This window comes from Macaca nemestrina, chromosome X (genome assembly GCF_043159975.1).
Source record: "Macaca nemestrina isolate mMacNem1 chromosome X, mMacNem.hap1, whole genome shotgun sequence".
NCBI lineage: Eukaryota > Metazoa > Chordata > Mammalia > Primates > Cercopithecidae > Macaca > Macaca nemestrina.
The window spans coordinates 148,118,589-148,143,792 of NC_092145.1; the positions used below are offsets into that span (position 1 = coordinate 148,118,589).

The following is a 25,204-nucleotide window of genomic DNA, read 5'->3' on the forward strand; positions in this document are numbered from 1 at the left end:
ATTACTTAAAGTACAGTTATACAAGCAAATGGGTAGTATCTGTTTTGCTAAATAGAGATCCCAAAAGGTTCCACTTGAGGCTTCCAAAATGTTCATTTATAACTAACATGTTAGATCTTAAAAAGGAAACCAATAATACTATAGTATTTGAAAACATTTTGGAGCCTCTTAGGTCTTACTCATTTGCTAATTGACATAACCGTCTTTTTCTTAACAGATAGTGGACAGGTAAATGTCAGTATAGCCCATTGTAATGATAAATTTGAACAATCTGGACTATTAGCATTTATTGTTAATATATATGCTAAAATCTGTAAAATATGTCATGGACCATTAAGAAGTAGGAGATTAATAGGTACTAGTATTGCAACTTCTGTTTTCATCGTCATGATTCATCTAGTCAATGGCTGCTGTCCTCATTAGGAGCCCACTAAGTTAAATTGATTTTATTTTTGTAAAGTGATACATGTTGCTCCTGCTTACTCTTTTGTTCTCTAGGCTTGTTTTATTGCATCTTTTTAGTATCTTGAAATCAACATGGGCACCCAGACACCATTTGCAGATCTGTTGACTTATATTAGACGTTATTTTAGACTTACGGTAGCACGCATTCTGTGATACAAGGCATTTCAAAGAAGAAGGTCTGAGGCAAAGACATTCTCATTTCCTGTTTCAGCGGAGGATATATGACAGTTGCTTTATTTTGGTCTTTATTGTCTACGATACCTGTTTTTCCATTTCTCCCCCTCTGGCTACACCTTGAAGAGGTGGCTAATTCACTGCCTATTCTATACTCAAGGCAAGAAAGCAGAAACATCCTCAGTCTTTTTCTTTCAGTTCCTGGGCAAGATTTCCAGACACATTTTCCTGTTCTGAGGACAGTCTCACATGTATAAAAAACATGTGTCTGTTGAATGAGAAGGATCTCCCTAAACTGCATTAGATTTGTGCAAACACACCTTAAACAGAACTGGGTTTGGCTGTACTCCTTGTCTACTTAAGAGGTGTCCTCTCCCCAAGACAAATGCAACCGTATTGTTTTTTTTTATAAATGCAATGGACTTGTGATGTTTAAATGGAAGCAGAGTAAAATAGTTTTAAAGCACCCTCTTGTGAATGGGGTGAGTATGTAATTATAGAGAACAACCACTGAATGCACTCACTGTCTACAGCAACTACTGACCAGCACCTGTAACTATTTATTTGCAACTAACAATGTAGCACATGATCTGAGCTGCAGTGGCAAAGCCCTGGGTTGGTTCTCAGCAGGGACATGGGGAAGACACAGTAACAGATCAGCTGAGAATCAGGCTCTGTTTCATGCGGTCATGTCTGCTGGAGACAAGGAGATATTGTTGACAAGTGAGGGGTCCAGGTGATCAAAGCTTAACATTTAAAAAACCCAAAACGTGGCAGTTTTGTTGTTCGGGGTGGTAAACATTTTAAAGCACACTACACATTTCTTTACTTGGTCAACAGGTTTCACTGAACAGGACTTGACTTTTCCCAATGATGTAGGATTATCTTCATGAACATTAATCGTCCCACTGAGCTGTAATACCACAGTCTTCCAAAGGCCACTGAGGTGGGGAAGGTTTGACTGGCCTCAACCTGAGTGCCCCCATCTGCTAGAACATTCTTGTATGTTCTGTGTCTTTCCTGTCTGACTTAACCTATGATCTTCAGGGCTTATTGCCACTTTAATTTATGTCACCATTCTTAACCTCTGGTACCTACCTTGTCTAGTCTCTCTTCCATCTTCCACCCACGTTTTTTTCTACCCATATTTTGAAGATTACAAATGTTTTGAAATATACAAGAAAGTATTAAAAATAGTAAAGCAAACAGCAGTGTTATTAACTACCTAGAGTTAACAAATATTTCTTTTTATTATATTTTTCTTACTTTTTTGCTTTATATATTTTATATATGGCTCCAGCAGTCTTTGCCTTATACAGATATTCTCAAAGACAGAATGTCTTCTTCTTCTTCTTCTTCTTCTTTTTTTTGCTTCGCTTTTGTTTTTTCTCTTTCTGGCAGTCAGGAGGGAGAGGTTATGTTTAGGTTTGCAACCTCTTCAAGTAGTTAGTTCTACTGCTAGATGTCTAAGCTGTCTAAGGATTAGGTAAGTTGGTTTAATGTGATTATATTGGAAATTTAAGTGAGAGTAATAGGAAGCAGTTATAGTAAAATATAGGAACACCTCATAAATATCAACTTGGATAAATTCCCTTTGGGACAAGCTACACCAGATACTCATTCCTGGAAACTTTCATTTTTGGGGAATTATAGCCCAGAATCAGATATTAGTCTGGAAAAGACTGTTCTCTTCAGGTTTTACCACCTTGAAATTAACAGTTCAGTAAAACGAATATCACAATTTTCAGAAAAATCTAAGCATCAAATGAATGAATAAGTAAGTAAATAAAGGAGAAGGGAAAACTCTCACACCAATTAATAAGTGCAGAAGCAATAATGAAATTAGAAAAATCATCATTTTCAACTACAATAATAATGGATTCAGATAAGAATAATCAATTAGGGCCAGGCGTGGTGGCTCACGCCTGTAATCCTAGCACTTTGGGAGACCATGGTGGACAGATCACCTGAGGTTGGGAGTTCGAGACCAACCCGACCAGCATGGGGAAACCCCGTATCTACTAAAAATACAAAATTAGCCTGGTGTAGTGACGCATGCTTGTAATCCCAGCTACTCGGGAGGCTAAGGCAGTAGAATCTCTTGAATCCAGAAGACAGAGGTTGCAGTGAGCCAAGATCGTGCCATTGCACTCCAGCCTGGGCAACAAGAGCGATACTCTGTCTCAAAAAAAAAAAAAAAAAAAAAAAAATCATCAATTAGTACTAAAACTAGTGGGTGAAAGTTTGATGAAGAAGATAATAAGAGTTACAGGCCAGGCATGGTGGCTTATGCCTGTAATCCCAGCACTTTGGGAGGCCAAGGTGAGCGGATCATGAAGTCAGGAGTTTGAGACCAGCCTGGCCAACATGACAAAACCCCGTCTCTACTAAAAATACAAAAATTAGCTGGGCGTGGTGGCAGGCGCCTATAATCCCAACTACTTGGGAGGCTGAGGCAGGAGAATCACTTGAACCTGGGAGGCAGAGGTTGCAGTGAGCCAAGATCGTGCCATTGCACTCCAGCCTGGGTGACAAGAGCAAGATTCCATCTCAAAATGAATAAATAAATAAATAAAAAGAGCTACAAAGTGACTCTCCACAAATTACTTTTTAATTATGAAAGGAATAGTAGTAGCTTTTGGGTGAATTCAGAGAATATCACCTTAACCAAGAGTCGAAGTTCATTTTGCCATTAAAGAGATAAACTGACATCATGTGCCTCTTGATGTGTTACACTGAGGACACAAAGTCAATCGTGTTGGTCTTCCCAAAATGTATGACATCAGTCTAATCATAAGAAAACATCAGAGAAACCCAAATTGAGAGATTTCTATAAAATAGCTGACTAGTACTCCTCAAAACTATCAAGGTCGTGAAAGGCAAAAAAGGGCTGAGGAATGTTCCAGATTTAAGGAGACTAAAGTGACATGACAACTAAATGCAAAATGGGATCCTGCAGTGCATCTTGTTCTAGAAAAAAATGTATATATAAAAGACATTTTGAGGATAATAGGCGTAATATGGATATAAACTGTAGGTGAGATAATGGAAATGTATCAATGTTTACTTTCCTGGTTTTGTTACTTGTATAATAATTGTATAACAAAATGTCTTTGTTATTAGAAAACACACACTGAAGCATTTAGGAGTAAACCAGAATTATTTTGGTAATTGACCTTCATATAGTTTAGAAAAAAATTATATACATTTGTATGTGGATTTGTGTGGGGAGAGAGAACATGTGCATATACTAAAGAGAAAGTAAATGTGGTAAAATGTTAACAACTGGTGAATCTGGGTGAAGGGTATAGATGACTACTCTTGCAACTTTTTTGGAAGTATGACATTATTTCAAAATCGAACGTAAAAATAAAAAGAGCATCATACAATTATTGTCCGATTCACTGAGCTTGAGGTGGGGGACAAAAAAGAAACGTTTCAAGTTAAAGAATTCTGGGCAAAGTCCCAAAGTTAGTTTATGTCACAACATTGATATAAAACATGCCAAAATTTTAACATACCTGAACATAGAGATACTCGAAAGCAACTGGATCTCTCCTTAAAAGGTCAATTGGATCTTTTGGGACGAAGCTAATTCGGAAAAGACATCTCATCTTATGGGAGCTGGGCCTCTGTGTCACCTGGAAGAGTAGAAAAATCACACAAGAACCCTTCAGTGCTGACTGAGAAATGGCTGAGGGACACTGAAGCAGTCACCTTTTTTTGGACACTAAGGAAAGAATCAGCGGATATTCTTTTAGTATTTATAGATACTCATTCCCTGAAAACTACACATAACCTTGCCACTTAGGTTGGGTTCCCCAGAAGCAGGCCCCGAGATGAGGGGTTGTGTGCAAAGGACTTATTAAGAAAGTGCTCCCAGGAGAGGCTAGTAAGGGAGTGGGGAAAGCAGGTCAGGAAAGAAGAGGAAGCCAAGCAAGGGTGCCTCCTCAGGGAACCCCAGCAGACAGTAGCTATAGCCTGATCCTGCAGGAGACTCTGGAGTGGTAGCTATACCACAGAGCTGCTGAGACCTCAGCCAAAGGAGCATTGATGAGTCATTCATTTAGAGCTGTCCCAGGGGATGTGAGTTTCCAGGTTTGGACATGATGGTCTCCGGTAGTCTGAGGGCAGTCCTTGAAAGAAGATCTGCAGATGCTGGCTGTTAGTGATAGCACCCCAGATCTATGTTGGGGAGTACAAAAAGGGGATCCAAAGGGACAGCAGAGAGATTGTCCAGTATGGTTTATTATTGCATAACATTGCTGTGTTTTGTTTTTCTAAATTAGACTGCAGACTGACTCTTGCAATGAAAACATGATAGTGTCAACCTTGGATGACATCACATTGGAAAGTAGGAAGACAGAGGTTTTGGCCCATGCAGTACATCAGATTCTACAAGTTTCCAAACTACTCCAAACTTCTGATATCATGATGATATTGTTCCACTTGCTCAAAGGAGCTTAAAATATACCACAGTTTCTTCAGGGTTAAGGACCATGGCTCGTTTCAGTTTGTTTTCCTTTTATAGAGCGTATGTGTCACATACTAGAAGTTCATTTCTTAATTCCTTTTGCAACAAAAGGAAATCAATTAATAAATAATAATAGGTGTTTAATAAACACTTGAATGAATGAAAGACATTGGACTTTAAGAAAGAAGGCAAGAGCTTATCGATTTCCCTTCAAGGAGTCAACAAAACAAAATGAAAACCATGCAGCATGAACCAACATAGTCGTGTGTAATACTCTTATGCAGGGGACAAATCTGGCAATATAAAAATGTTGGTGAGCTGCAATTAAAAAATTTAAAATAAAATAGCTTTATTGAGTCCCGTGGTGTGTGTATGCATGCATGTGTATGTATTTACAGTTCGCTAACTTTGTTGAACAGAAGAATTCCAATGGAAAAAGACACCCTACTTGTACATATGTGGGCATCCTGAGTAGTCACACCAGCTTTCTGGCTGTGCGCAGGCCTGCAAAGCTGAATGGATTCATGAGACTCGAGGACTATCGGCTACTCAGCACTGGCTGATGGTAAAGCAAACAAGGAATAAAGAAATTGGGGACCCTAAGAGGCCACTAGTGCTGATCAGCCTTGCTGTAGTGTTTCACAGTGACTTCATGGGCTATTTTGCCAGAAAGTTTGTTCTGGTGTGTTAGAAAGTCAGGAATCACCATATCTCTGACTCCTTTAATTACTGGTTCAACTTTTTTTTCTTGAATTTTCCATAAGCCATCTTATCTTGAGTTTACTTTTAGTATCAAAATGTTACACTAGTTTTGGGAAATGAATTAATGTAATGAAAAAAGGTTGCTTCAAGTCATTAGAAATGGTAGTCCATAACACTTTCTAAAATAAACAAACAATTTCTTGGAAACTTTAAGTAGTATATAAATAATATTTTCTAGCAGAAGTTTAGTATCAAACCACCAGAAATTCAGGCAGAGTTGCTTAAAAATTCCATTGGGAGGTTTTCATAGAAATTAAATGTTTTAAAATGATTTTGTTATCGGAAAAAATATAATTTCTTACTCTCTACTTTTATCATGCCTATAAATATTTTAGCAATCAATTTTCCATATGCATTGATTTCAAAGGCATATAGCTGGTTTGTTTCAGGATATTTAAATCCGTTTTCTAGAGATAGTACTTGATTTTTAGCACTTTACTTTTAGTTCTGATTCTATAATGAAAAATAAAGTTAAAGAAAGAATGATTATTAGGAGTTTGTTTCCTTCCAACATTTTAAAAGAAATGTAGTATTTGGAGCAAGAAGTTTTGTTTACCTAGCATCAGAAGAGACTTTTAGAGAATCTTTGTCCAACTAAATCAGCATGAAGCTTTCCTATAAAGGCTATGTAGTAGATAAAAGTTTAGAGAGAAAGTATAACCAGAAAGTTCAGAACGTTGTGGGGGGTTTCATTAGACTCATAGTAACTAGATGTCTGCCCATATCCCCTTGGCATTTATTGCTATAAGCTGAAGGGTATTTACGGCAAACACCTGTGACCATTCGACAGCACAAGGCAAACCCGAATAACAAGAGAGCAGCCCACTATCAATAACAGACAGCATGTCGGTAGGCACACGTCCCAGTTCCCTCGCCTCTCAGTGGGATACCTCTGAGGTGTGTCCTACACTGTCTTTCAATGCTCTCCAGTAGGACTGAGCTCCAGTTACCCACAGTGGAAACTGGTTTGATAATACATTCTTTACTGGCCTCTCAATATTTCTCATCTCTCTTCCCCATTCCTCTGTGGGTATTTCCAGATATCTCTTCCCAAACAAACGACATGCATTCAAATCCTTAAGTTCTGCTTCCAGGGGAACTCAGATCCAGACACTGACCTTTCACATGACAGATTCTGTATATCAGGGGTTGTGCCCCTGTAATGAAGCATAAAATAAGTCCTTTATTTCCAAGAGTGTTTGGCACAGGTTAAATAATAACCATTATAAGTGATTTAAAATATCTATAGGTAGATTTAGACTCGATAGAGTCCAGGTATGGGGGCTCATTCCTGTAATCCCAGCACTTTGGGAGGCTAAGGTGGGAGGATTGTTTGAGCCCAGGAGTTCAAGCCTGCAATAAGCTATGATTGCACCACTGCACTCCACCCTGGGCAGCAGAGTGAGATTCTGTCTCAAAAAAACAAAACAAAACAAAAACTTGATGGAAATAATAGGCCAAGTTTAGGTAGAGGAATATAAATCAACACAGATGGCAACTTTTGAACTAATCTATTACAAAAAGTTGGACTGAATCAAGAGAATCAGGGATATTTGCAGGACTCAATGTGTGGGACACCAGCTTTTATACACAACAACCAAAAAGCACTTTAGTGTGACAACAGTTTTTGCCACTCCATCCAGCTGGCAGCATCTGATGCTTCTCCTCCTGGTGTCCTCTCCTACACCTCTCCATAAAGTTCTGTTATCATTGATCTCTCCTATGGAAGAGGAATTTGTTGAAATCTTTTATACATTTAACAAAGACTTTGCTTCTGTCACAAGAAAAGTCAGGGTGCTGCGCTGAATTCAGCAGCCAAGCAGCCTGCTTTTCTCCCCAGGGAACAGATGGGGGTGGCATCTTGGTAATCAGGAACTGGGACACATTGGTAGATCATATATTTATAGCGGGCAGGACTGGGGCAGAGATTTCAGGCTTCCAAAAATAGTCTTAAGTGTGCACTCAGAATTTCAAACAATTAAATATGATTTTGGATTAATTTAAATAATCCCAGAAACCACTTCTTTTTAATGGTTTCAAGAGATTGTTGACCAAAACAGGTGAACAGGTCACTGTAATCACATAAAATATAATTTTACAGAGTTGTATTCTCAATGTGCTGCTGGTGAGACTTTGAATGACAAATCTAGTTGGGAGACTAACTGACAGTCTGCAAAAGATGGGCAGAAAGGGAAACATGACCTTGAGGTGTAAAATGCATTAAGAATGCCAGCACTTCCTTTACAGAGGATACCCAGGGATACAATTAATACATTTACAGGATTAGAGTGGGGGAGAAATCTTGGACTGGGCAACCTCTGCTCTAACCAGCAGCCTCATCACTTGAGGGTGAGATTTCACAGACCTGAGTTAGAGTCTCCTGTTCATGAAGCAAGAGCAGCTTCGTTCCAGCCCCTTCTGTCCTCTGCTCCAGCATGAGAGAGAAGTGTTCAATGCCTTTGATGGAGAGCTTCTCTTGAAGGGTTAAGATGACATCCTTACAGAGGAAACATGAACATGATGAGACCAAAATCAAGGCCGCCATCTTGTGGAGTCTACCATGACTGAAAAGTGTTACACACGTAGGCTGCCAATTTTGAAATTTTACACCTTTGGTTGATTCTGAAATTTAATGCTCCAAAAAGATACAGAAATGAAGTCTTCCTTCTCTTGCCCTTTTCCTGGCCTCCTCTATCATTCAAAATCTTTATGGAGTTCAAAACAGAGACTTAACAAGGTAAATAGCTGGAGGAGGAGCTTAATATCATGTAAGCTCTTGATATAGAAAGGTTGTCAATAGATTGTGCAGTATACCCAGTTCAATTCTCCTTTCTTCTAAATGGGGTAGCAATTAAACCAGTTCTGAAAGTGGTCTGCTCCAAGTGTTGGAAAACATGGCCTGCATGCCAAAACTAGCTCACCATCAGCTTTTGTAAATAAAGTTTTATTGGGACATGGTCATACCCATTTGTTTATCTAAAATCTATGGCTGCTCTTGTGTGCTGCATCAGCAGAGTTGAGTAGTTGCAACAGAGACTGTGAAGACTGAAATATCTGCTTGCTGACCCTGGCTTCCCTTCTGAAAGAGCAGTGTAGTGGTTGTAAGGAATGCAGGCTAAGAAAACAGCTGGGCTTCTAATCCAGGCTCTACTACTTACTAGCTGTGCAGCTTTGGGGAAGTTATTTAGTCGCTAAGTATCTTAGTTTCCCTGTGTGTAAACTGAGGATAATAATAATGCTTATCTCAGAACGGATATAAGGATTAAATGAGTTCACACATACAAAGCATTTATTATAACATTGTTTGGCACAGAGTGAGGGCACCATAGTAATATACATATATTTATTTTACATCTCTGGGGAAGGTGGAATGAGCAAGCTTTGTCAGCAATCTTTTATAGGATTAAGCATTTATGATCAGAAAGGTGTTCCACATACAAACACACACATTTACTACAATGTAAAACTAATTTCTTCAACCTATACTTTTTTCATGTACTTGAAAACTGGTAAATGATCCCTCAAAGATAATTTATACTCAGATGCTCAAAATTCTATAGGGAAGTTTTGCCCCACTGCAACATTTGGAAATTTCTGGAGACATTTTTGGTTGTCACAATAGTGGGAATACTACTGCCGTGGTGTGTGTAGAGGCCAGAAATGTTGCTCAACATCTTGCAATGCAGAGACAGCCCCACAGTAAAGAATGATTTGGCCTAATATCTCAACAGTGCCAAGATCAAGAAACCTTAGAGTGAAAACTTAGAGTTTCTTTTACTGACTTTTCTGATGTTTTGATCCTTCTCTGTGGTCCTTTTTCAATTTCTTCAGGCCCCGTTAAATCAAAGATCCCCATATCCACCCACTCCTGAAAAAAATCATTCAAGAGAAATACCTTGACTATGTTGAATTTCAAAAAAAAAAAAAAAAGATTTCCCTGCTTTATAATTTTCTCTTAAAGCCCAGGAAAGAGAAAACAAAACCAGCCTTTGTGTGACAACACATACTTTATAAAGCATTTTCCTGAACCACCAGGGAGGACACTGGAAAATCAATAGCAATAGTTTTTCCCTATTGTAATTCTGCAGCAAGAATTTTGGCAATTTTTGTTACACAATGTCATATTCCTTTCATAACTATACTATTTCTACTTTACACCTACCAGCCAGTGTCTATTGTAATAATGAGGCTGTTAGGTATAAGATAAGATAACTTGAATTTGATGTGAACTCTTTGCATTTCTTCCTGTCTTCTCATTGTCATCTGCAATCCTCAGGGAAATCAAACTTAGTCTTACATATGTTCCGTAATAAAGAGGCTGGAGGGAATGAACAACGGGCTTTCTTAAATTTAGATTTATTTCTGTTAAGAAATGCATTCAAGTCTTTACCTAGGTCTTCAGGTGGGGTAGGGAGTCCAGTGGCAGGGAGTTGACCAGTTGGCAACACAAAACAAGGCCATGGTGTCAGAGAGAGCTGTAATAATGTAGCTCTGTGGGTTATTTCAGAGGTCTGCCAACTATGACCCGTGGGTTACATCTGGCCATGCCCATTTGTTCACATATTGACTGTGCAGTAACAGATTAACCTTGCCTTGCCTAAAGAAAAATTTGCTCTTTTGCTCCCACTCTTAGAAAGTAACCTGTAAGCCCTTGGACTGTCCTGTCTGATAGAAGTGTTTTTGTTTACTGAGTGGTCTTGGGCCATACCAGATAGTCTATGCTAACAGTTGATTTATAGTGAGAACATTGGGCCATATAATATCAGCTCTAACTCTGGAGAGACTGAATACTAAGGTCAACCATGCAGGTGGTTAGCTGTGTCTATGTGGCAAACCTCCAATAAAAACTCTGGATGCCAAGGCTTGGGTGAACGTCTGTGGTTGGCAGTACTTCATGCATACTGTCACGCATCATTTCTGGGAGAATTAAGCATTATCTCTACAAATCCACTGGAAGAGGACATCTGGAGCCTTTCCACTCTATCTCTCCTGTGCCCTGACTATGAACCTTTCCCATTGCTAATCCTGTTCTGTATTCTTTTGCTATAATATACTGTAATTGTGAGTATAACAAATTACTGAGTTCTGTGAGTCCTTTGAGTGAATTATCAAAACCAAGCATTGTCTTAAGGACTAACCAAACCCACCTGTTCATGGCTACTTTTCTGATACAATGACAGAGTTCAGTAGTTGAAACAGAGATCAAATGGCCCACAAAGCCTAACATATTTACTATCTAGCCCTTTCCAGAAAAAGTTTGCCTACTCTTGGGTTAGTTGATCAATAATTACATTAATATCTCACCACAAATTGATAATGAATGAGGAAAAAGGGAAGAAGTCCTTTCCAGACATCACCATTTAAAATTAGAAGTCTTGTATGAAGGAAGTTAATATTTCATCTGGAATGATTTAAGGATGATTTAATGCTCCAACATCAATCTAATATTTTCCACTGCATGACCTATTAAGCTACTACATACTTAGAGCAATTCAAAACAAGCTGCTTGCTGGTATAATGACAGTAAGAATACACAGTGAGTGGGTCTTTGCAGAAATGCTTCTACGTGTGAGGTCTATGCTGATTAATTAAAAAAATCAACAAGAATTAGAGGTCGGATATTGACAGACATTTTTTAACAGAGGGTTGATATTCTCTTGATAGATTATTGTACAGATCATCACAAGGTACTCTTTTACCTTCATAAAATCTTTTTTACTGTGCCATGTGAAGAAAGCCTATTTTAGGCTGATGAAGCATTAGGGCGCAATCAATTTCTGAATACACTTTTGTCCAATAAAAGGAAGAGGCTCTGTACTTTTCTTCTCCAGGAAGAAAGCATGTGGGGAAAAAAAACCGTATGCTTTGCTATAATACCTATTATCTAAAACTCACCTGTGGCTCTGAAAGAATAGGATTGCTTTGTGAGTCTTCCTTTCTAGCCCTTCTTCTAAGAAGTAGGCCTCATTTCTCCCTCTTTATGCATCATTACCATGAAATTGGTTACAGAAATTAAAAGTAAATGTTACTTTTACATTATTTTACCCCTTGTTTTTTGCTGGACACCAAAGTAGCAGATATTCAATTAATAGCTAACATCTTAATCTTCTGAGAGCTGATATTGCTGAGAAATCATGCTGGCCTTGGGCAGGGTGCCAAGCCGCCTTGGTGATAGTCACACTATTTTAATTAATCTGTAGTTGCATTAAAATGACTAGCTCTAGTGTTTCTTCACTGACAGTATATTATATTGTTTTGCAACACCAAGAGAAATAAAAGAGCAGAACCTTCTTAGTTTAAGCTTTTGGTTTTGGTTTGGTTTGAAGTATTCACAGACTACATTATATGGAGGCAATCAACAAAATTGCAGAAATAAAGGGATAGTTCTGAAAGAAGATACAGCTACAAATGGCTCACAGTGTCCTGCATGTTGTACCTGAAAGAGTCTGGGTACAGAGTTTACCAGGTCATCTTACCTTAATGGAAGTGCTGCAGTCAAAGCGAAATGATTTGGTCTGCCCATTTTCCAGATAGACTTTCAAAACATTTGGCATAAAAAGAAGTGAGTTGTCCTTAACAGTTTCCTGTTAAAAAAGTGGGGGGTATAAGTTGATCAAATTATGACTCTTCTCTTTGCAGTAGCAGCACATCTATAGTTTATTCTAAACACGGCATTAAAAAACAATCAAACTCTCTAAGGCCAACCAAGGCATTCCTTTGGTGATATGTGAGTTAAGTTGCTCATAGCAAAATACATTTGCTCATCAGAAAGTCAATCAGATGAGGTTTTTTTTTTTTTTTAAACTCAAGATTCCCCACTGGCACACATGATTGCAGACATGATTCTTTTGTAATTAGGCTTTGACATTTGGAACTACAAGCCCAGACCTAAGCAGGGCAGGAAGTCTTGAGCAGAACAAAGACCAGCAATGATGCTGTTTGATGAGGTACTGTGGGTGCCTGGCAGTGTCATGACAGTGAGTCACCAGCATAAATAAGCTTCAGGTATAAAGTTATTTTGTGAAACTATTTTCACTCAGTTAGGAATGGTTCTTAAACTCCAAGGGAAAAGATAAGGAATGGCTTAGTGTGTTAAGAGAGTAAAACATTGTCTATAATGAACAAGATCATAATCTAGAAATAACTCAGAAAAAGATGCCAGCTTGAAACATGACAAAAAGCAAACAATAGAAATGTTATTTCTTTGCATTTTTTCTTTCATTGGAAGTAGTGAGAGATGAGAGAGAAGAAAGAGGGAGGAAGAGGGCACACTTAATGAGTTCTATAAGTCCCAGGAGTGAGCTGAGTTATTCACATGTAGTTGGTCATAAAGTCCCAGGAGTTGAGAACTCAGCGTCATGAGTGCACACATCCCTTGTTTTGCACGTGAGGGAACTGAAGGCAAGATGTTCAGGGATTTGCCAGTGTCAGGGAGAATTCAGTCCCTAAGTATTTCCATAATGGGCCTCCTGCCTTTCACTTCCTATTTCTTTTCCTGAATTTCCTCCCCCTCCTTTCTGCTTCTGTGGACTTCCCGCATAGTCTTGCTCCCAAGTCACTGAATAAATCTTGATCCCAGTCCAGAAGAAATGGCACTCAGTGACTCAGAAGAGCAAGAGTAAACTGGAAATGAAGACAGTCATGAAGTCTGAGGAGCATCCACATGACTGAACATCCCTGCCATCCACAAACCTGTGGCAGGCCATGGAGGCTTCAGGAGATGATTATCCTCAGAGGTGTCCTCACACATCAGCTGACTTGCAGGAGTCTTGCTATATCCAGGGATGAACTGACACTGCTGTAGCAGCTTCTAGAATCATATTCTTTCTAAAGATGTGTAAACTACCTGGTTGTGCAATTACATGCTCGAAAGCTCTGGGCAGAAAAGTTTCAGATGACTTTCTACTATATATTGATTCCTCTGTACCTTCCACCCTTCAGCTGGGACACTCTTGTTGCAAATTAATAATGTACAGTGACCGTGCATCCAGAGTGATGGGATGCATTGAGGAGCACAGAACAGACCATGCTCACAGGGCAGTAAAGCCACAGCCTCCAGCCTTCCCCACAAGCATCACAATAGCTGGACCCCAAGTGGGGCAGCCCTAGATCAGTAAGTTTTGATTCGAAGACACTTGGAGCATGAGTGCCTTGCCCAGGATGTACAGGCCTACATTTTCAGATTCAGATCCAGAACCAACCTCGGAGAAGAGTTTGTGACCAATAATGAATATATTGTAGGTGAGATTTTATCCTCATGGATTTATTTAAACAATACCAACAGAACAGCAATGCTCTGGCATTTCAAAGGTCCAAAAAATATTAGTGCCTTGGATGATAGTTTTCTAAAAACTGAAAACACTTCAGTAAATTTTTGGGAGAAAAAGTCAAAAAGAAAACATCCTGTTGATATTTGCATTATTCATTTTGAAGATCAATTAAGTGCCTGAGTAATAATGATTTCTATCAGGATCTATTTATGGAGATGTGGGCAGTATTTCTTCAGTTCTTGTTGCCTACATAAAATTTTTCCATCATTTTAACTTCTTTGCCTGATTAATTGAAAGATTAAGCTTTTCTGGGGAAGTAAAAAGGAGAAACACAATACCTTTCTCAAAAATACATAAAGTACTATCATATGGAAGAATGCTTAGTTAGCAGAATGGGAAGAAATAGGTGGAAGTTTCAAAGAGGCATATTTTACTGAGTATGAATGAGGCAGTGTCACTGATCCAAATCATATGATCTCCTTTGCAAAGCAGTGAGGTCTCTGACACTGGAAGCATTCTAGGAAATCCTGGACTACCACATATTCTGACCATGTTAGAGGAGATTCAGGCCCAACCTGATGATCTCTCAAGCCCTTTACAACCTTGAGATTTGACACCTCTGTAAAAACCAACGACCAATTTCAGATCAATCATTCCAGTGGGACTACTGACTTTGTTTGAGTACAAAGCTTCTGCCTCATTGACTTTCCCTGAGTCACAAAGCAGGCAACTGTAAACTCACCGACACTTGGCCGTTGATGATGACTTCCTCAGAGAAGCGTACTTTGACTGGATTGGACTTTAATCTTGCCTTTTTTGCAGCACTAATAAATGCTGATTTGGGAGACTAGAAGAAAAGAAAACATTTTATCTGATTACTGGTAACATAATGCAAACCTTGTAACAGTTGTTTTCCATCTTTATCCTCCCAGTTATGCAATAATTTTGCTAAAAAATAAAATGCTTGGTACATGTCCGATTCAAGGACAAAATGCAAATTATAGACTCAGTCAAAACTCTGTCATGTCTATAAGTTAGTAAGTTTGATTTAGTCACCAGATCAGAACTACCACTACCATGTTCCAGTTTTAACTGAGCACATTTCCAGGGATATTTTAAAACAATGGCTGCAAAAGCACACAAACCCTGCTTTTAATAGAGAGCTTTCAGCACAGTGTTCAAGGTGAGGTGGTAGTCAGATCTAATGTTGGGTTTATGATGAATTGATCATTAATCATCTATTTTAATGAGGTGGAGAAGAGTCATTGATAGTCCTAAAATGATTCATAATCCCATTGTTATTCACATTAAGGGCATATGGGCATGTGAGCAGACAAGTACTCTCTCTCTTTCTCAAGCACTCATGCTTTATGTACCTGCAACCTGAGTTTTAGCCTCTTCTTGGTAACTTGTGATCTTGTGATCTTACTGAGGAGGGTAGAAACGAGACCTTTCCTTACAATTGAACGTTGACTTCATATTCTTCCTCATCTTATGGGCTCTTTGTGCCTTATGATCCTCTCCTTTCTTTTATTGGGAAGAGGGGCCATGTAGCACAATTCTTCCTCAGAAATTGGAAGTACAATGGGAGAACCTGCCTAGAAGGGTGCTGTGATACTGGGGCATCCCTTGCTGCATGATCTTGGTAAAGTCACTTTATCTGAGAATCACTATTGTTGCATAATTTTAAAGAAGCCTAAGGGGAAGGGAACTCACACCTAGTAGATATCTACTATGTTGAAGGCATTGTTTGTTTATTTTTAAAAAGAATTACATTCTCTATGAAACCTAATACAGAGGTAAATAGTTTGAATCATACAATTGTTATTTTATAAACGAAAATGGTCAAATATTGGCAATTGCCTATGGTTCAAACTAATGTTTTCCATGCTATATAGTCTTAATACATTGAGGCTGTTGTTCAGAGAATTCTAATAATTGACTCTAGAAACAACACAGAGGCTTAACCCTCTATTTATTGTACTAATCTAGAGGCACGAAAGCCAAATAGGGTGACCTATACTTTGGTTTTCAAAGTAAAATGAATTTAAAAAAGGACTCTCATTCTTGTCAAATACAAGTATACTTAAGATCAATTAAATTCAAAAAGCAATATGATGAAATAGATAAATCAAATGTGGTCCATCTGTACAATGAAATATTATTCAGCCATAAAAAGGAATGAAGTTCTGATACATGCTACAACGTGGATGAACCTGGTAAATATTATGCTAAGTGAAAGACACCAGGCACAAAAGGCCACATATTGTATGATTCCACTTACAGAAAATGTCCAGAATAGGCTAATCTATAGGGACAGAAAGTAGATTAGTAGTTGCCACAGGCTGGGAGTGGAGGAGAATGAGGGAATGAGGAGTGATACTTAATGAATATGGGGTTTCCTTTTGGGGTGATGAAAAAATTGTGGAACTAGGTAGTGACAATGGTTGTAAAACATTTTGAATGTACTTAATGCCACTAAATTGTCCACTTTAAAATGTTTAAGATAGTATATTTTATGTTATGTGTATTTTACTGTAATAAAAAAGCTGTTGAAAAAAGTATAATAAAAAGTGTGTGGGGGGTGCCTGTGTGTGCATGTGTGTATGCCTGTGTGTGTGTGTGTGTGTGTGTGTGTGTGTGTGTATTCCTGGATGGAGTTTTTGCTTTAATACCAGGAGAATCCTGTTATTTCTAAAGTTCCCCTCCACACCTATCCCATCCTTTGCTATGAGTAGTGTCTTAGAAGACTGGATAAATGGATGATTTGTCTCCCAGAGCTTGAATTCATCCATTTATGCAAGATGTTTTAAGAGAATGGCTGCCCTCTTTAAAAAAACAAACAAACAAACAAACAAACAATAGCAATAAACCAAAATAATAGCTTTAAACATGCTCAACATGACTTTTAAAAGTCCTGCTGCAGAGCTGAAGTGATGTGACAGGGTGTTCTCATCAGTATCTTTGTAATTATAGGCCAACTTTAGTAATGATTAATGAGCAAATCATACAGTGGTGAGTTCATTTGCTTTTGATATGTCATTTTTTAGCTGAAGGGAAAACATTATTCTCCTGTAATGATTTTAAGCAGGTGGTATTTACATTGGCACAATGAGTTGAGCACAAGTGAAGCAGCTGTAATAAAGCTACCCAGAACAGACACTACTAATTAGATGAGATGTTTTAATGCAGTTGCACCCCACTTCTCCAGCATTGTTTGGGAGCGAAATATTTCACATGTGTTCAGTGTGCCAGATACCGAGGTTTATTCCTCTGTGCATCTCAATTTTTAAATGTTATATTTTGCCATATTTTTCTAAAGTGTTCTACCCAATTCCTTGATTCAATAAAAAGTACAGAGTTTTCGGATGCATATCATTTGATATAACCTTAGAGTGCCATGGTGTTCCCAGGGATCATGAAAATACCTAAGGTTATTTGCCCCTAAAGTAAATAGCCCCATATTTACTAGCCATGCTGAGGCCAATAAATATGGGGCTATTTACTTTAGGGGCAAATAACCTTATGTACTATCTCCTCTCTCTAACTATATGTAGCATGCCCATCTTATGTAACTTCATTCCTGTATTTATTTACCATGCCATAAAGAGAAACATGCTAATTTAGGAAGACCAGAAAGGAAACTAAATAGCCACGGTTGTTAAGTAAATATTATTTTATACACAATTTGAAGTCAACAGACTCGGGATAAACTTCTAACTAAGAATTCATAACAAGTACTATTTTTGTTCTGGGTTTGTGACTATTTCATAAAATTGACAAACGTTTTGAAAATTACTTTTTGATAACAACTACATAGGCTCTCCAAGTCTGAAGGCTACTTAATGAGAATCAACGAAGTACTGGCTTATTCCACTGGCTAGAGTTACTTGTGGTATATTGGGTAATGTAAACCAGTCATGACTATAGTTTTAACACAGATTTATCTTTGTTTCTCAAAAAATATACAATGTATACCACTTGAAAGCCTGCTGAATTAATTCTGAGCAACCTGTAGGTGTTGATCACAAGCACTTCATATCCTGTGGTGGAAATAACAAGTAATTACCATTTTGAATAATCAGATTCTCCTACTGTTAATTAATTTTAAGATTATCAGGCCCCTAATCAACCCCTGTACTTTTTCCAAATTTGCTGTTGCTAAGATGGCCACAATAGTGTGTGGAATGCTCCTGATGCTTTTGAATGCTCTTAGAAGTTACTAGAACATAGTTTGAAAAAATTACACAAATAAGATTAATTTCTGAAATTGAAGGGCAAGGTCTTGAACTTGCAATTCCTAGAGCTCTACAGTACTACTTATATATCAGGTATTGAGAGAACATTTGGTGAGGACTAGCCTACATTACTGGTTGGCTTAGTTTGGAGTCTCCAAAATGCAGACCTAAGACAAGGATTCACAAGCAGGTAGCTGATTTGGGAGGTGCTCACAGGAATCCCAGGTAGGTGAGTGGGAAAGGCAGGCAGGAAGGGAGAATAAACCAGTAAAGCATTTGCTGTTACTAAGGCACCACTATAGGCAACTGGAGCTTACTCCTGCTGGGAACCTCTGGGAAACAAGGCAGACCACATGCCTCAGTGTTATACTGTCTGAGGAGAGAGGGAGCTGGGGTATTTATCCACCAGTTCCTGTCAATCATTGATGGAGCGTCTCCTTGTATTGTAAGTTTTCAAAATTCATATTTTCCTGCTGCCTCAACATCCCCACAAACAGGTTGTGAGCACCCTGCCCAGGCAACCAGGTGCACCAGTGTGATAAAGTTGGCTCCTGCCACAAGTACCCTTTCCCACCCTCCCCTGACTGTGACTTAGTAACATTTAAACAGATCAAAGAAATTCCCTTGCACTTTTCTTGTGTGTTCCACCCTGACCCCCTGATAAAGGCACTTGCCCACAGGCTCTACCCCACCTGGTTGGTTGAGTTGGCTCCCTTAGTGCTCCCTCTCATGTGACCCCTCCTCTTGGCATGCAGTTTCTCTAGGACCTGTGAGTATAAAAAAACTTCTTTTTCCTGCACCTCTCCTGTGTCCCCTCTTGTGGCTACACCTGACTGACCACCATGTAAGAGAACACAAAAAACAGCCTTTCTGGGAGTGATAATTCCTCAGCACTTGTGGCCTGCTCCATGAGCATGCTCCTAGGCCCAGGAAGAGCCTGCAGGCAAAGACTCACAGGTGTTCTCCATTGGAAATTAGGCTGGCATGCTCAGTATGACATATGGTCTGGGCTCTGATAGAATGTGCTACACTGGGGTTTCCATGAGGAGGTGTGTAGCCTCTCTCAGCTGTGTGGAACACAATAAAATGTAGTTAGGAAGTTGGAGGCAGGAAAGCAGGTCCCTCAGCTCTTTGGAAACCTAAAGCAATGTGAATTATGCCAGCTCACGGTACACCAGAACTGAGAGAATGACTTAGCTCAAGTCCCATTGAGTTGGGGTTGCATGAGGGGAAGTTGTAGAAACTCTTTTTTGTTTTTTGAGCAGAGTTTCGCTCTTGTTGCCCAGGCTGGAGTACAATGGTGCAATCTTGGCTCACCGCAACCTCTGCCTCCCAGGTTCAAGTGATTCTCCTGCCTCAGCCTCCCGAGTAGCTAAGATTACAGACATGCACCACCACGCCCGGCTAATTTTGTATTTTTATTAGAGACAGGGTTTCTCCATGTTGATCAGGCTGGTCTCGAACTCCTGACCTCAGGTGATCTGCCCGCCTCGGCCTTCCAAAGTGCTGGGATTACAGGCGTGAGCCACCGTGTCCAGCCATAGAAACTCTAAATACTCTCTGTCTCAGGTAAGATTGGCTTTGGAATTCTAGACTTGGAAACTGTAGAAAGCAGAGTCAAAGGAAAAAAGGAAGGAGCTGGCCAGTGAAAGATCTATAATAAAAAAGGATAACAGTACAAGGAAAGAAGATGGCGTATCAGAGCCAAACAAATAAAACCCATGAGTAACCCAGAAATTCCCCTTCTAAAATTCCATCCTGGGGAAATACTAACTACAGATTAAGACTTAAAGACTTTCTTTTCAGAATTATTTATAATAGCAAAACATTAAAGACGATGCAAAAGGCCTAATGATGTGGGTTGGTTAAGGAAATCTTGGTTCAGCGTAATGTTTTGCAGCCATTTAAATGATGCTTATGAAGAGTTTTTGATGACATAGGAAATGTTTATGATATATTTAGTAAAAGAGGCATAATAAAATTACATGTACAATATGATCTCAACTAAGGCATAGAAAAAAAGACTGGAAGGAAATAGGTCGAAATATTTACACTGGTTGTCTCTGTGGGAAAAGTTTGCCAACACGTTTTTCTGCATCTATATTTCTTTCTGTACTTCCACTTAGTACTTTTTTTTCCCAAGAAAAACAGTAAAAATCATGGTGGCGGGGAAAGCCTACCATAATACTTTTTAAAAAAATGCAGCAACCTATTAAGAATTACTTCTTATCAAAGAATTTCAGGGATCCTAAAACTCTCACCCCATTCCTCCTTGACCTGGGTCTCATTGGAGATCAATTTCTGTGGTTGGGTCATGTTGGGGTACCTTGGGCACATGTGGAATATGACTGGAAGGTATAAACATTAGCTGTCTATCTTTACTGGACCTTATGCAGAAGAAATACAACATAAAAAATGCTGTCCAGCAAGTTGCAAAAGAAATTAAAATGCTAATTTTTATTGTCTGTAATAAAAGTAGAACTTACGGACTTTCTTTTGGTCTGCTGGCTCATCTGTTTCTGTTTGTCAATCCTGATTGCTGAGAAGATGTTTAACAAATATGTGAAACTCAATAAGTTTTTTTTTTTTTTTTGCAAATAAAAGATTGCAGTTTTGTCTTTTCCCAGCTGCTGTCCAATCCATGTCTGATATCTATTTAAGAAACTTTGTGGTTTTAATTCTTTTATTTCAACTTCTACAACTCGGAGGAGAGAAGAGCCACTTGGGATTTGAACAGTTAAGGGAAGACTTTAGGTGGGACAGTGGTTCTCAGCTGGGAGTAATTTTGCTCCCAAGGGACATTTGGTAATGTTTGGAGACATTTTGGTTTGCCACAACTTGGGGAGAGGGTGCTACTGGCATCTACTAGGTACAGGCCAGGGATGCTGCTAAACATCCTACGATGCACAGGATAGGTCCCCATAACAGAGAACTCTCCAGTTCAAATGTCAACAATACCAAGGTTGAAAAACCTTGAGGTAGTGTTTAGAATTTGGCCTGAGACTTGAAAGCTGAGAAGGATTTATTTAGCAAGGCCGAGGAGGTGGTAGGACTGGAGTCATTTTTCGAAGGAGAGTGGTCAAAGGAAAGTCAAAGATGAGAATTTGTCTGCAGTGATTGGGCAAGGGGAAAGTAACTCTGGAGCAGAGGTACAGCTGTTGGCTATAAGAATACGAGACGCTTCCTCCTAAATATTGTGGCTAAGTATTGCCTTTCAATGTAGCACAATGGCAAGAGCCACTGGAACTCCTAGAAAATTCCAGATTATCTTTTAAAAGGAAGTGCCATGATTCACTGCTAGTAATCAACATTCAAATGAATAACAAGTCACATGGACTCCAATGGCAAACAGCAAGTAAAGCCACAAGACACAACCATAAACTTACATGTAAAACTCTTCTTTCTTTTTCTAAGTTTACTGCATGAGGTAAAACAGTATCCCACATTGCAAAACAAACAAACAAAAACCAAAAAACAAAGGTCCTGCCTGATCTTGCATTTCTAGTAGATTATAAAATATAGAAAGAGAATTTGGGAACGACAGTGCAAATGTGAAGTTCCATCAGGAATTTAAAGTGGTTCAATCTCAATTTATACTTGTTCAATCTCAATTTATAGTTGTTTAATGCTTATTATAGACATTTACATTGACTTTACCCAAATTGAATTTGTCCACTGCAAACAAATCAAGAAGTGTGGATAGATTTGAAGTAAGTGAAAACGACAATTTGGTTAACCAAAGCAATCTAAAAACAGCCCAGCTGTACTTTATATAGAAGCATATGGAAGGAATCTCAGAATCAGACAGATGAGGAGACCAAGGTTCTGAGCAGTTAAGGTAGTCACTGCTGACTCTTTTGTTATACTGCTGGGAGCTAGAAGCTAGATCTCAAGTCATGGTTCTCTAACATCCTGGGGCCTCCTTAGTTTTCAAATCCCAATATGTGTGTATGTGTGTAAGTTCTGTCAAAGAGATGGAGTTAACAGTAGCAGTCAATATTAAACTGAGCTTTTAATATAAATATGCATAGTTACATCCTAGATGGCATAATTTGTTGTTTTGGTTAGTTCTATTTGTGGTCTTATCAGAATTTTGATCCTTATTATTTCCTGTCTAAAATGCCTAGCCCACAGAGCTTAGGGGAAAATTTTTGGGACAGGGGAAATGAAGAGTTTGGTCAGAAGATGGAGATCAGCAAATACCAGAGCCCTTTAATTGATGTAGAAATTAAATGCTCCAACTCTATGGGGAAGAAAACAGGAGCTTAAGCAGGCTGGAATCACTGCCACTCCATATGAAGGTCAGACTGACAGGAACCATTTTGGGAAAAATCTGAAGGAATTTGCCTTGGTAAGTTTTAGTTCAGCTGACAACGTATGAAATTTGCAAGCAGTGGCAAGTCTATACAAATAGAAAGGAAATTAGTGGTTGCCTAGGACTGAGTGTGGGAACAGGGATTAATTGTAAATGGGAACAGGGATCTTATTGGGGGGATGGAAATGTTCTCAAACTGGATGGGGTGATCGTTGCATACCTCAGTAGATTTTATGAAGACCATAGAACTGTACACTGAAAATGGATGAATTTTATGGTACGCAGATTATACCATGATAAAGTTTTTTTTTTTTTTTAATCACAAGAACTGTCCAGTTTGTAAATCACTTTCCACCCTCCAAACCATGATGGCTGAAACCAAATTCTGACAGCATATATCATAAAATATCTACTCTTAAAGCAAGCTTTGCTAAAATATCCAGTTCTCTACAGAATTATTTAGCTGGGGATAAGAATAACAATTGTGCATTGACCTCCTACAATTAGATAGTCTCATGAGATTTGTGTTTCTTAAGCTGGAAACCGTAAGAAGGTCTTGAGTTTAGTGTCATTTACAAATGTGACCATTGCATAGGACTGGAACAGCTGGTTGTCTTTCAAGAACGTTAGAAAATATATTACTCCCTTTCCTCTTCAATGAATGACTTTGCTAACATGGAGTATAAAGTACAAAAATAGTCAAGATTTTTGAACCCATATTGTGAGTGCATGTTATTTTTCTCTGCTGTTATTCATCATCATGGTTTTACTGGAGTGGGCAGAAGAAACAAGAAGCCTGAGAACATTAAGTGGCACTTTTGTTCACAGAACACTTACAGGGTAAGGCTGAATGACAGTGAGGAGTATCGATTCTTTGCAGCTTCTGTAAGAGAGAAAAACAAACATATTTATGATATGCACTGAGCCCGGACTCTAACCAGTAAGAGTTTTCTTTCAAAACATTAGTGAATGTTCCCTGGACTCCCAGGGTAGAGTAAATCAAATAGCTCAGATGTAGGCTTTCAGACCACACAAAAAGCCAAAATGAAGTGTTTCCTGAGTTTAACAAAATGCCCAATTGAAAGCTTCCTAGCAAGTTTACATTGGGCAATATTATCTGTGCTGCCAAACAGCAGGACCTTAAAATAAAACCCAGGAAGGGAAGAACAGTTTTAGAAGCATCAACTAAGTCTCTATATTTTTTGCTGCTCTCAGAATTGATTCTCCCCTTCTGATTTTCCTTTAGCCTATTTTTTCTTTGCTGCTTAAAAATTTCTCTGTAGTTTTCTGCCAGGGGAAGAGATTTTTAAAAATTCTATCAATTCATGGAGCATCATTACCTCTCAGTATCAGCATCCTAAAAGAGAAATGTTATTGTTAGTATCTTATGAAAAAAATAGCATCCCAGCAAACATCGGTTCCCATACTGTGTGGCTTAGTAAGTCCCTGGTCACAATGCTAGGACCCTGGGCTGATAAATATTTCAGACAGGCACTGGTTGGGAAATATTACTCACAATAGGCTGCACTTCATGGCTAAAAGCAGAACAATGTAATATAATGGTTTATCTAATTCCCTCCAAGTAACTCAAACCCTTGAGGAAAATTCATGTTATGGATTATAATAGTTTTTCTTTCTTCCCTTCTTTGTTCCTTTTTAAATCACGACTAGGAGAAAGGTCAGCTGCCATTTTGTTGAAGAAGAGCTGACTTTTTCTACTTTAGGTTGTAATTAATTACCTGCTTTTCTGATTTATTGCCCACATGAGTAAGGGGAAGGACATCTTTTGCAAGGTTGTTCCCTGGAAGAAGTCACTGCAAATCGCACTTCTAGCACTAACTGATTTGTGGCTCGGCCCACTCACTCTGACTGGGCTGGACCACGTAGTAGGGAGTGGGGTAGGGGAAGAGAGGAATCCAGAGGGCAGGGAAAGGAGTAATAGAACTAAAACTCCAGGAAGACTCAGAACACTTAGGATGATGGTGCTGGTGGGGGCAGGAAGGTAGCACAGTGCTGATGGTGGCCTGTCTGCTCCCACAAGTTCCCAATCACCAAGGCTGGCAGGGAGCCCAATGATTGCAGTAGACAGAGCAACAGCGCAATCAAATGAGAATTCAGTGGATAAGATGAAGGATCTGCATTGCTGGTGGGAATATACACACGTGTAGCAGTTTGCGGAGGCAATCTAGCTTCAATAGGTCAACTCTAGTGTCACAAACACCGTGACCCAGCCAGTCCACTCTGGTTTTATATCCCCCCAAAAATTCTGCTGCTAGTCTTTAAGGGGAGATGGATGAGGATGTTCCTTGCAGCAGAATGCATGGGGGTGAAGTGTCAGAGGCAAACTGGGTGTCCATTTCCAGGATAATAGATATGAGACAAATATGTGGAAAGCAACACAAACAGAAGCAAAGCACTGTTTCTTAGTTTTTGTTCAAATTTTCCTCATTCACAGGCAACAAGAAACGTTTATCAGATAAGAAATGCTCTATAACCCCATTGACCA

General features: G+C 38.9%; 1 protein-coding gene across 14 annotated transcripts in view; it reads right to left on the minus strand.

The window, feature by feature from the left end:
• LOC105478121 (FERM and PDZ domain containing 4) overlaps window positions 1-25,204 on the minus strand; it is a 924,449-nt gene that overhangs the window by 25,348 nt on the left and 873,897 nt on the right. For all 14 annotated transcript variants that reach the window (XM_011735128.3, XM_011735133.3, XM_071089202.1 and 11 more), the window contains 5 exons: window positions 23,536-23,581; window positions 14,888-14,992; window positions 12,352-12,459; window positions 8,241-8,372; window positions 4,161-4,280 (listed from right to left, as the gene is read on the minus strand). In XM_011735128.3, the coding sequence (XP_011733430.2) occupies window positions 4,161-4,280; window positions 8,241-8,372; window positions 12,352-12,459; window positions 14,888-14,992; window positions 23,536-23,581 (511 nt within the window). The remainder of the gene's footprint in view (window positions 1-4,160; window positions 4,281-8,240; window positions 8,373-12,351; window positions 12,460-14,887; window positions 14,993-23,535; window positions 23,582-25,204) is intronic.